This window comes from Vulpes lagopus, chromosome 18, assembly GCF_018345385.1.
Source record: "Vulpes lagopus strain Blue_001 chromosome 18, ASM1834538v1, whole genome shotgun sequence".
In the NCBI taxonomy this organism is placed as follows: Eukaryota; Metazoa; Chordata; class Mammalia; order Carnivora; family Canidae; genus Vulpes; species Vulpes lagopus.
This window is the reverse complement of record NC_054841.1, coordinates 29,722,228-29,734,918: the sequence shown is the minus strand read 5'-3', so window position 1 is coordinate 29,734,918 and position 12,691 is coordinate 29,722,228. Positions and strand designations below refer to the sequence as shown.

Below are 12,691 nucleotides of genomic sequence, written 5' to 3'. Positions count from 1 at the left end.
ATCCATCAAGTCTGTTCTTTTGCAAGATTGTTTTGACTAGGAGCGCCTGGGTGGCTCAGTGGTTGAGCATCTGCCTTCAGTTCAAGTCATGATCCCAGGGTCCTGAGATCAAGTCCCACATCAGGCTCCAGCAAGGAGCCTGCTTCTCCCTCTACCTAGGTCTCTGCCTCTCTCTCCCTCTGTGTCTCTCATGAATAAATAAAATCTTAAAAAAAAAAAAAAAGGTTGTTTTGGCTATTCTGAGTTCTTTGAATTTCCATGTAAATTTAAGGATCAGCTTGTCAGTTTCTATAAGAAAAGACAATGAGATTCAAATTCAAGATATGGGGACGCCTAGGTGGCTCAGTGGTTGAGTGTCGGCCTTCGGCTCAGGGCATGATCCTGGAGTCCTGGGATCGAGTCCCTCATTGGGCTCCTCCCTCTGCCTGTGTCTCTGTCTCTCTCTTTCTCTGTGCCTCTCATGAATAAGTAAATAAAATCTTAAAAAAAAATCTTTAAAAACAAATTCAAGATATGAATGTATACATCTGTTTGAGAAATACTGCCATCTGGGATCCCTGGGTGGCGCAGCGGTTTAGCGCCTGCCTTTGGCCCAGGGCACGATCCTGGAGACCCGGGATCGAATCCCACATCAGGCTCCCGGTGCATGGAGCCTGCTTCTCCCTCTGCCTGTGTCTCTGCCTCTCTCTCTCTGTGTGTGACTATCATAAATAAATAAAAATTAAAAAAAAAAAAAGAAATACTGCCATCTTATAAATATTTTTTTTTAAAGATTGATTGATTTATTCAGAGAGAGTGAGAGAGAGGCACAGACACAGGGAGAGGGAGAGGGAGAAGCAGGCTCCATGCAGGGAGCCCGACATGGCGATCCCAGGTCTCCAGGATCACACCCTGGGCTGCAGGCAGTGCTAAACCGCTGCGCCACCAGGGCTGCCCGCCATCTTATAAATAATAAAGTCTTAACAATCCATGAACCTGGCTCTGTCTTTCCATTTATTTAGGTCTTGAGTTCCTTTTAGCAATGTTTTATAGTTTTCAGTGTACAAATTTTATGCTTCCTTTGTTTAATTTATTCCTAAGTATTTTTGTTCTTTATATGTTGTTATAAATGGAACTGTTTCCAAATACCATTTTTGGATTGTTCGTTGCTAGTGTATGGACATGCAGTTGACTTTTTTATTTTTTAAGATTTTATTTACTTATTCACGAGAGACACACAGAGAGGCAGAGACATAGCCAGAGGGAAAAGCAAGCTCCTTGGAGAGAGCCTGATGCAGGACTCGATCCTGGGATCCTGAGATCAGGCCCTGAGCTGAAGGCAGACACTCAACCGCTGAGCCACCCAGGCATCCCTGATTTTTTGTATATTGATCTTACATCCTACAGCCTTGGCTGAACACATTGATTAGTTCTGTTCGTGTTTTATATGTACTCTCTAGGATTTTCTATATACAAAAGTGTGTCATGAGTAAACAGAGATAGCTTTACTTTTTTTCTTCTCAACTGGATGCCTTTTATTTGTTTTTCTTGTCTAATTGCCCTGACTAGAACCTCCAGTATGAGTAGAAGTCGTGAGAGTAGACATCCTGTCTTGTTCCTGATCTGAAAGGGAAAACATCTAGTCTTTAACATTACATATGATGTTAGCTGTGGGTTGTATATTGCTTTTATAATAAAAGTTTTTTGAGAATCAAGTTTTTAAAACTCTTCAATTTTTTTTTTTTTTTTTTTTTTGCTAAATGGCTGCCTTAGCAAAAATAAAATTTACACCAGTGCTTCTAGATCGTGGTTAAAAATACAGGTAGTACAGAGTGTAGTAGGGCTTCTTTTTCCATTCTGTGAGGTGGGGATTAGTGTGTCTTCTTTAATTCAAGGATAGGCTCAGTTTAGATTCAGGATGGGTCTATGTGAAATTTGCCTGGTATCTTTATTCTATTAGATTTCATTCCGTGAGTATCTATCTATTGTGTCTGCTGTGTGCCAGGGACCATTCTAATCATTGAGGGGGCAGCAAGGAACAAATCATCCCAGATCTCTGCTTGTGTAGTATTTACAGTTTTGAGGATATGCATGTAGGAATTATGGGGCCCATGTTTTGGGTTAGATTGGATATAAACCAGGTAGTTGGTTGGCGCACTACAAAATGCGGGATAGCTTTTTTTTTCAGATTTTATTTATTCATGAGAGACAGAGAGAGAGAGGCAGAGACATAGGCAGAGGGAGAAGCAGGCTCCTTGCGGGGAGCCCAATGCAGGACTCCATCCCAGGACTCCAGGATCATGACCTGAACCAAAGGCAGATGCTCAGCCACTGAGCCACGCAGGTGCCCCAGCAGGATAACATATTATGTGAGATTTATGACCACGTTTTTTTCTGTTACTTAGAGGAAGAGCTGGCCAATAACATGAACATAATTGTATATACATTATTTTAGCGTTTATTGTCACAGAACTTGTCTGCTCTGTTTAAGAGTCCTATGCCAGGCATCTTCAAAACTACCACTATTTAAAAAAAAAAATACTACAGCTTACTAGGGAGGGTGATAGGTAGAGAAGGAAAGCCGAGAGCTAACATTCACTTTATACTATTTGTCTTGCACTGTGATACTTTACCCCTCTTAATCTTCAAAGTACCCTTTTAAAGTAGACATCATTACCACGTTTTACTGTGAGGGAGCTGATGCTTAGAAAAGTCAAATAATTCTCCAAATGTCACACCAATGCCAGGTACACAATCATGATATAGAATAAGAAGTGTCATAGTAAAAGATTTAATGCAATTTTATAAGAATTATAAAGAAGCGGGCAGCCCGGGTGGCTCAGCGGTTTAGCACAGCCTTCAGCTCAGGGCATGATCCTGGGGTCCTGGGATTGAGTCCTATGTCAGGCTCCCTGTGTGGAGCCTGCTTCTCCCTCTACATGTGTTTCTCTGTCTCTCTTTCTCTCTGTCTCTCATGAATAAATAAATAAAATCTTAAAAAAAAAAAAAAAGAATTAAAAAGAAGCAATGTTAACTTCTGGTTGGATTTGGAAAGAAAGCCAGCGTGAATTTGAACGACAGAGATACCAAAGATGCCAAGATATGAGAAATTGCATTCCAGTTTTAGAGAGTCATATATATGTGTTCCATGTGTTCCATATATATGCAGTTCCATGTGTTCTGAATATTTTCTTTGCAGTCGTCAGAGGTTGAAAGCATGAACATCCAGCCTGTGATTGGATAAGATGCCTTGAGGGAGAACTTTGCTTGATTTGTCTAAGAAGTGTGTCATGTGAATTGCTGCGGGCTGCTGTGAGGAAACAAGCAGGGTGCTGAGAAGGGCCGTTAAGGGCATGTACTGTAAAAGTCACAGACACTGATGGGGACAGATACTTTCTAAGAATATATTTGCTTTGTGTCAGGTCATTCAGACTAAGTGCAGTGAAGTCAGTGAGTTCTGTTTTTGGGAGACTCCAGTGTTGGATGGTTGTCTTTTCCCTGTTCCAGGGCTCTTGATCTTTCTCAGAGCATATGGGAGTTCCTTCTTGGAATTCCTCAGAAACCATGAGGAAGTCAAGCAAGAGCACTACATCAACAGTCCAAGGTGGTATTCGTCCAGCTCACTTATCCACCAAATTTGGTTCCAAATGGTATTTTCAGAAAACTTGCCAACACCAAGGAAGTTGTGGGAGAGAAATTCCCACCTGGTGTTTTGAACATCATTACTACCTGCACCTAGAGGAGCAATAGTTCAGAAGTGTGGCTTCAGCAAGCATCTCATTTATAGGGACAAAAACCATAGGAGTTCTCTGGTGCTAAACAGACCTGCGTCCCTATATAAGCCCTCCCACTTCTTAGCTTTGTGTGAGGCCTTGGGCAAAGTGCTTAGACTGCTTAGCTATTATACTTAGTACTGCCTACCATATGCCCTGACTTATTGAATAATTCAGCTTGGATATTCACATTTTTGTGGGAAATAATAACAATTCTGACATTAATAGTTTTTAAATATTTCTCTTTTTCCCCCCTCCAGATTTCTCTTTCCTAAATGTCTTGACCAGTGTTCACAAGGTAAGCAATATGTTTTATTTCCTGCTTTTGCATGCCTTTCAAATTATGTTGTTGTTTTTAAGATTTTATTTATTTACTTGAGAAGGAGAGAGACAGAGGGAGAGTGCACAGGAGGGGGAGGGAGAAGCAGACTCATCACTGAGCAGGGAGCCCAATGTGGGGCTCAGTCCCAGAATCCTGGGATCACGACCTGAACCAAAGGCAGATGCTTAATCAAGTAAGCCACCCAGGTGCCCCTCAGATTCTGTTTAGATGCAACAGAGTTTTCTTCACATTCCTTCCTCTCATTCTAAAATCTAAAACAAACAAAATTGGTCCAGGAAAAACTTTGACATCTTTTTCTTCTATCATATTTGATAGGCAGATTTATTCCTGAGTTTGTCTCTTAAGATGATAAGCCCCGAGCTGGGCTTAAGTCTGCCCTGGCCTTCCAACTAATATCAATGGACAGAAAAGGTATTAGATATTCCTAGCTTCTAAATCAACAAGATCTTGATACACCTCTCCTGTCCCATGAGTGCATAGTGTGGTCCAATAAGACCTTCTCCCTTAATCCCCTCCTACACACACTGGAATTTTCCACACCTCCTTGGTAGTGTTTAGAAAAATCCACCCATCCTGTAGGTTATATTCAACCTTGCATTGTCCTCCCATCTGGCAACCCTGCCAGCAGCACTTTTTAGTCATATTAACTATGGTGCCTAGAGACCCAGAATAAATTCTGAATTTCCTGTACTGATGATAAAATGTTCATTGTTGTCAGAAGACCTGGGGTCTGAGCTTCCTGAGCCAGCCCAGCAAGAAGAAGTCAGACAGAAGAAAATAACGTGGTGTCCCCAGCACAGTTTTACCCTCCTGATCCCATTGCCAGTCCACAGGGAGCGGAGACAACTGAGCATACCAGAGCTATTGTCTTGGGAAACAGCTGAGCTGGGTGCTACACAGGACAGGAGCCGGGTCACTGGAGGGAGGAATGTATGTGTTGGACTGCTCCGCCAGGGAGTCTCAAGTCCAACTTTTAGAGGTCCTTGTTGCTTTCCAGGCAGTGTACCCCAGAAGCAGAGTGGAACGGAGGTGGCTGGGTCTACCCAAAGTATCCACTCCAGGTAGAGGAAGGAGATTTTTTGGAGGTTGGGGGATTAGGAACTGATGATAGACTAGATATGGGGCATGACTGAAAGAAAGAGGTATCTAGTATGATGAACTGCTTTAAGTTTTGAGGTTGGAAGTTTGGGAAGGTTGGTGGTACCTGTCCTTGAGATAGAAAGCATAGGCAAAAGCATAGACGGATGGGATAACCAAGGATCACTGTCTGGTCCTTGGATGTATGTTTGCAAGTCATGGTCAAAGCTAAGGGTATGGGCTATTAGTCATCCCCTGTCCATCACATGATTATTTCCACCCTAATGCACCTTGGCTTCTTGGCACTTTCTTCCTCAGTGCCCCTTTGTTTTTTTGCACACAAAGCACAGATGGTCAGACTGCCCTGGCAGAGAGCCTTGGGGAGGTGCTCTGTCTTCATTGTCTATGAACCTAGGCCAATGTTATAGGAGGAAAGCCCTTTTAGGCCAAGACAGACTGGATTCTCTCTGGCATTTGGTAGACAAATTTCATTAACACTGCTTACTCAGTGTTTAAAAGCAACTGTGTCAGATTCTGTGCATGTGTAAAGACAGGGATATGATCAGATGTGGGTAGATGACCTTGAGGCCATAGAAGCTGTTTTTCTGAACTCCAAATCGCTTGCAAAGTGACAGTGTCTTAGCAATTATCTTACCTTTGTGTCTGGGCCCAAAGGACCCTATGAACTAGTCTGACCTGGCTTACCATGGGCATGGGCTGTCCAAGGAGGGAAGAAATAAAAGGCAAGTATTTCTTTTATCCTCAGAGATTTGGTGGCTAGCTTGGCGGTGGGATCTGCTACCAGTAGACAAACACTTCTTGTCCTGAGGGAACATATTGCCTCCCTTTGCTCCTGTTCATGAGTCATGCTCCCTGATTCATTGCTTTTACAACAAAGGATTGTTTTACAATGAGAAAAGGACTATATTGCAGCCCCAAGATGATGTGTGTTACAGAAATCCAAGGATTAGGAAATAATCTCAGCGCTTAACCAGCAAATAAGACTCAGTATAATGCTGATTTGAAAGAAGAGTGAAGACATTTTACTACCATGTCTTGCTTTTAGAAGTATCTATAGGTAATAAACAAACTGCTTTCTCCTGGGTTTCTTCTAGAAGCCTTTAGCCCATACTAGGACAGTCAGACCTCAGGTGTTTCTCCACTCTAGGGAATGGGCAGGCCAGGCTGCCCGCTCACTCACAGCCCAAACTGGTAAGACCTTGGCCAAATATAGGTATCCATTCTTTGATACAGAGCAGAAGGAAGCTCCTGGCCCAAGCAAGATGAAACTGTCCCCGGTGGCCTCTTCACCCTGTGCTCCAGATAACTGCTGTACCTGCCTCGCAGATGGCATTTCCTTTTGGCAGGTGGTAGTTTGCATAGCTGGCCTAAGGAATGCTGAGGATAATCCTTTTGCTTGTTTCCCTATAAAGCAAAGCCCCTTTTCTGTATCTAATTCCTGACCTAGAATCCCAACCCCACAGGGTTTATCTACATGATACTGATGAGGCAGACAGGACTTTGGGCAAGGTATCCATCAGAAATCCAGACCCCAGCCTTTTTAATGGACAGGACAGTTCTGTGCTTGTGACCCTGGTGCATGCCACTTAAGTTGCCACATTTGCACAAATCTGATTCTCCAGTTTCTTTTGCCCAAGAAGATACTAAACAAGAGTCCTAGGGCCTTTAAAAGTCTTCACTCAGCTTTTACTGATTCCTTGCTGCAAGATCCATCGCAACCATTCTTGTCTTCTACTCCTGGCAGTCTCCTGGGTCTCTTGCAGGACTCTGGCTCTTGTGTCTGCCACCTCTGGAATGTGCTGAGTCTTCTAGAACCCTGTTTTGCTTCCCCACTGTGCCACATTCTGGGTCTGCCCTCCTGACCTTGCCTTACTCTGTTTCCAGAGGCCCCAGTTAGGCCTTGGTGCAGCCATAGGACATGGAGGTCTAGCATTAGGCTCAGCAGGCTCACCCTCGGTGCTTCCCCTACAGCCTCCAGAGTGACATTTCTAAATGAGACTGAGTGCACAGGCACAACCAGTGTCACCTTCATTAGGATCCTTCTCTGACACTGTGGCTGAAGGATAGTACATCTTAATGTTAAAGCTTCCGAACAGAAATTTTTAAAATATTTTAAAACAGAATAAACAAAATGCTGACATATTCTCTATTTGAATTCCTAATCTGTGCTGTTACCACAACTTGGTCATATGTGGAGACATTGGGAATAGAGGTTTTGTGTGGGAGAGGCTCATAAGAAAAATGTGATTCTGTATATTCTTGTATACTTTCATAGACTGAGAAAGCATACCCCAAATCTGGTTGTCAGTGGTTGCCTCTGGGGAGGAGAACTAGGACTCAGGGTGCCACAGGAGGGACAAAGAAGGTTGGTTTGAATACCTTTTTGTAGTTTATGAATTTTCTATCAAAAATGTATATATACCAGTAAGTCTTAGAAACCTTTCAGATGCCTGTTTGATGAATGGGATTTGCCCAGACTTAGAAGTGGGAAAACTCTGGCATGTGAGTACCCACAGCTTAGAAGCTGCCCTGGAAATCAGGTTGCATGTATCTTTTATAACACTTGATTCATTTGTTCATTTAGCAAATCTGTATCCAATGCCTGTAGCCAGTCCTGGGAGGTTGGGGAAGGCTTCTAGAAGAGGTGCTTTTCAAATTGTCTACAGCCTGAAGGAAGAGTTGAGCCAAAAAAGAGGAGGGGAAAGATGATTCCAGGCAGAAGGAACAGCAATAGCAAAGACCTGATGGTGACCAGAGCACACCCAGGGCACTGAGGAAACACAGTATGGCAGATAGATCAGGCAGGCCAAGAAGTTTACAGTCATTGGAACACATTGAAATGTTTTAAGTAGGGAAATGATATGATCAGATTTTTTGTTTTTTGAAAGAATGCTCTGACTACATTAGTTAGAATGAATTATAGTAAGAGAAGCCTGAAAGTGCACAGAATAAGCAGTGGCCTGGCAAAGAGACCGGTAGTCTGAATTAGACAAACGGTAGCAGGGATTTCTTTAGCACTCACCAGGCCTGGAGGAAGACTCAGGTGCCTCCACAGCCCACATTTCAGGAACTGGGCAGCCTTTCACCAAGTGACAGGAGGAGGCAGAGCTGTACTTAGCACTTGGATGTCAAAGAAGACCATTTAGGAAACTCATCCTTGAATCCTGAGAGGTCTCTCAAACACTGTGCAGAGACCTAAGGGCAGCTTAGTAGCTGAGCACTAACAGATACCTGAGAAGAATAGGACCTACATCTCAGAACCAAGGAACTGATAGATACTCAAACTGCCCATAAGCACTTAGGGAGGAGGTTCTGTGCTCAGCAGGTAAGCTGTAAGTCCTGGTGTCTGTAGTCCCAAGCACCTGGTATAACTAACTGTGTGTGTCTTTCCCCCATGGTAACAAGATTGGCATGAACCTCCAAATCCCTGCTCCCTGATCATGAATGCATCTGGACTGTTTATGAGGTTAGATTCAGTCTTTAGCAATTTTGGAACACTTTTTTCATTAGTATAAGTGGTGAGAGGAAGAAAGTATCATTTACTTCTGCCTCAGACTAGAGGATCCTGGAAGTCACCTTAAATCTAGTGATGGCCACTTGTTTAAACCATGGACTCAGTAGGCTCTACTGGTGGGAGTCACATGACCTAACTTCCTGCTGAGAAGCTGTGACGCTGTGGCTGAAGATGGTCTATTTTAAAGCTTCCTAACAGAAATTTTTAAAAACTTTAAAATAGAAATGGATTTTGTCAGTCTGAGAAATGGATCCCCCCAGTGTACATGTAGAGGTCTCATTCTTAAGCCGTTGCTCTGCTGACAGTGAGGATGGTGGTAGTGGTGTTGGCCGTAAGTTGCATTTAATGAGTTCTCACTATGTGTAGGTCCTGTGATAAGCATTTATTGATAACCTGCGGGTATGTGTTACTGTTCCCATCTAACAGAGGAGGAAATTTGGCTCAGAGAGAAAGTTGAGCAATTTGCCCCTGATGTCATTCATTAGTAATTAGTGGAACGCCACTTCAACTCATGGTCTGCCTGACTCTAAAACCCGTGTTTTAATTTTTACATTATGCTATCTTTTTACATCTATGAAGAAGATAAATAAGACTGAGTCCTTATTTTAAATACCACCTGTGTTATTCATAGGAGCTTTTATAGTTTAGAGAAGGGGAGAGAGCCAGGTGGCATGAGGGAAGGATTGAGATGGTAAGGTAATAGGGAAGGTTTTAATGAAAAAGCAAGCTTTACCAAAATTAAAAAGTTAAAGAGCTTAAGTCAAACAAGGTGCAGAACAGTGTAAGATGGAACTATTTGTGGAGAAAAAAGGCATACACACATTTACTTGTGTATACAAAGCACATCCTGGAAGAAGATATCATAATAGTAATTGCCTCCAGGGAAAGGAATAGGTGGCTGGGGAGGAAGGTAATTTATTTATTTTCTTTGTGAACCCTTCTTTACATTGTTTGAGTTTTGCCCTCAGAAACTAAATACAGCTATTTGTTTTTTTTAACTACACACTCAACTGAAATAGTATTAGTATAGAGTCCTCTATACTGAATATTCATTATTCAGGATCCTACAATTACAAAGTCGAAGTCTCTGTAATTTAGAGATAACCACTTAGGAACTAATCATTTATAAAAGCTAGTCTCTATTAAAAAAAATTAATGTTGAGAATTTAATCTTAGATATAGAGTTAATGATAATACCCATGAGAATTCTATTACAAAATAGAATATAAACATTGAAAATCTTGAAAACCTATAAATGAAATTCTACTTAATGAAAATAAGGAGGCAGCAGGAGATACTCTCTTTATATCTTCCAAAGTAGGAGATGAATAAAGTTTAGAGTTGTAAAATAGTTATAAAGAGTGAAGTATATTCCTAGTATATAGTTAGTTTTAAAGGTATAAAAGCTTTCACTGGAGGGACTAAAATTACTAATATAACCAATCAGAAGGTGATGGCAAAGTAGAAAACAGCACTTTGAGATATACCAGCTTCCCCATCTGTCATGTAGGAAAGCTGATAGGTTTTGTCTAAAAGTGACATTATAAGAAACAGTGATTTAGATCTATCAAAAAGCTAAAAAACAAAACAAAACAAAACAAAAAAAAACAACAAAACCAAAAAGAAAGCTATATGGGGGGGTGCACCTTGGTGGCTCAATCAATTAAGAGGCCAACTCTTGATTTTTTTTTTTTTTTTTCCAACCTCGATTTCACCTCAGGTCCTGATCTCCAGGTATCTCCAGGTCATGAGATCAAGCCCCATGTCCAGCTCTGTGCTCAATCCAGATTCTGCTTAAGATTCTCTCTCCGTCTCTGGGTGGCTTAGTTAAATGGCCAACTCCAGGTTTCAGCTCAGGCCAGGATTTCAGGGTCCTGGCATGGAGCCCCCATTAGGCTCCATATTCAGCAGGGAGTCTGCTTCAGGATTCTCTATCCCCCACTCTCAGGCATTGTCTCTCTTTCAGTCTCTCTAAAATGAATTTAATTCTTTTTTTAAAAAAAGCCTTATCTTAAAAAAAAAAAGCCTTATCTCTCTCTCTCCCTCTGCCCCTACACCTTGCTCTAAGATAAATAAATAAATCTTTTTTAAAAAAGTTAGAGAAAGAAGAAAATTTTTTAAATAGTTTATATTTTAAAAGATTGAATCTATAGGGCACCTATAGGGAACCTGGGTGGTTCAGTGGTTGAGTGTCAGCCTGTGGCTCAGGTCGTGATCCCGGGGTACTGAGATCAAGTCCTACATTGGGCTCTTCACAGGGAGCCTGCTTCTCTCTCTGCCTATGTCTCTGCCTCTCTCTTCTGTGTCTCTAATGAATTAATAAATATTATTTTTAAAAAAGATTGAATCTATAAAAGAGATCTAGCTGCTTGTAAAAGCAACATTATAAGGCTACAATCAGCAAAATCCATATTGGCAGAAATTTACACAGTTTTTCAACAAATAAATTACAAAGAAATGAGACACTGAAGATTAAAGGAAAAGTATGAGGTATATTAATGAAATACAATGTGTAGACTTTGGTTCCTGGTTTAAAAAATTAACTCTAAGAAAACATTAATGAGACAGAGAAGTTTAAGCATAGGCTATATTTTTTATGTTGAATGTGTTACTTATTAATTTTTTAAAGGGTCCTTATTTTATGGAGATATATACTAAAATATTTTTGGATGAAATAATAGGATGTCTAGGATTGACTTCAAAATCATCCAGGGGAAAAAAAAAATCATCCAGGGGGTATGCCTGGATGGCTCAGCAGTTAAGCTCTGCTTTCGTCTCCAGGCATGATCCTGGAGTTCAGGGATCAAGTCCCACATCAGGCTCCCTGAGGGGAGCCTGCTTCTCCCTCTCTGTGTGTCTCTAATGAATAAATAAATAAAATCTTTTAAAAAAATCATCCAGGGGAAAGGGGAAAAGGCTGGTATATGGTATGAAAGAAATACCTAGCTAAGGTATTATAAGGTAAATAAGTTAGCTAAGTGTTGTTAATTCTTGAAGCCAAGTCATGGGCACATGGGAATTCATGGTGTTACTTTAAAAACTTTTGTGTATTTCTGAAGTTTTCATAATATTAATAAGTGAAGAAAAATAGTTGAATAATAAAAATGTAAGTGATCTTATAGTGGAAATGATGTATATGCTCTGATCATAACTATCTCAAAACAGAAATGAGTATGGAAGAGGTCTTATAATTATGGTGGCATGGTAGGATATGTTAACTTCTCTGATTTCCAGATTCTCTGTAGCATAGGTTTTCCTAAGGGTTGGGAGGGATTGTTACCCACTCCACAATCCCTCATTGTCTGCACCACTCTTCCTTACTGTATGACTATGTGAATATCTGTATTAGCACTTATCTTGGAATTTTGTATGTGTGTGTGAGTGACTCCTTGGCTGTGCACTCTTTGAGAATCTAATGGTGAGTTCCTGACATGTGGTTAGTGTTTGATAAATGTCTGTGGCCTAAACTGGTAACAGTGTGTGGCACAGGTTCCCAAAGAGGTTAAATATAAGGGATGTAGAAAGGGCCCTTTGATGAAGAAACTCCAGGTGTCAGCTGGAGAGCAGAATTGAGAAAGTAGAGAAGGTTAAGAAGTGAGGCAGCTACAGGGTTGAGGTCATTCACTCCAAGAAGTGGCAGTGACAGGGGTGCAAGTGTTGGGGGTCAGGGGTGTCAACTGGAAGGGATGATCAGGGAGGGAGCAATGGCTCATTTGTGTGAGCCCTCAGCCCCAGTCAGGACTCCAAAGCCTGAACCATTCTTGGTTTTATTCCCCAGGCCTGGTGAGTAATGTGGTGTTCACCAGTCACACCATGGAGCAGAGGCACCCTCTCCTTGTCCAGCTGCAGAGCCTCATCAGGGCTGCCAACCCTACTGCAGCCTTCATTCTTGCAGAAAATGGTATCGTCACCAGGTAAACTTACCAAGTTTACTTTATCCTATAGGACCAGCCACTTTCTCAAGGCAGAACCCTGGCAGAATGG

General features: G+C 41.6%; 1 protein-coding gene across 2 annotated transcripts in view; it reads left to right on the top strand.

Moving 5' to 3' along the window:
* DNAAF9 (dynein axonemal assembly factor 9) overlaps positions 1 to 12,691 on the top strand; it is a 155,646-nt gene that overhangs the window by 127,672 nt on the left and 15,283 nt on the right. For both annotated transcript variants that reach the window (XM_041732306.1, XM_041732304.1), the window contains exons 29-30: positions 4,013 to 4,050; positions 12,486 to 12,621. In XM_041732306.1, coding sequence (XP_041588240.1) covers positions 4,013 to 4,050; positions 12,486 to 12,621 — 174 coding nt within the window. The remainder of the gene's footprint in view (positions 1 to 4,012; positions 4,051 to 12,485; positions 12,622 to 12,691) is intronic.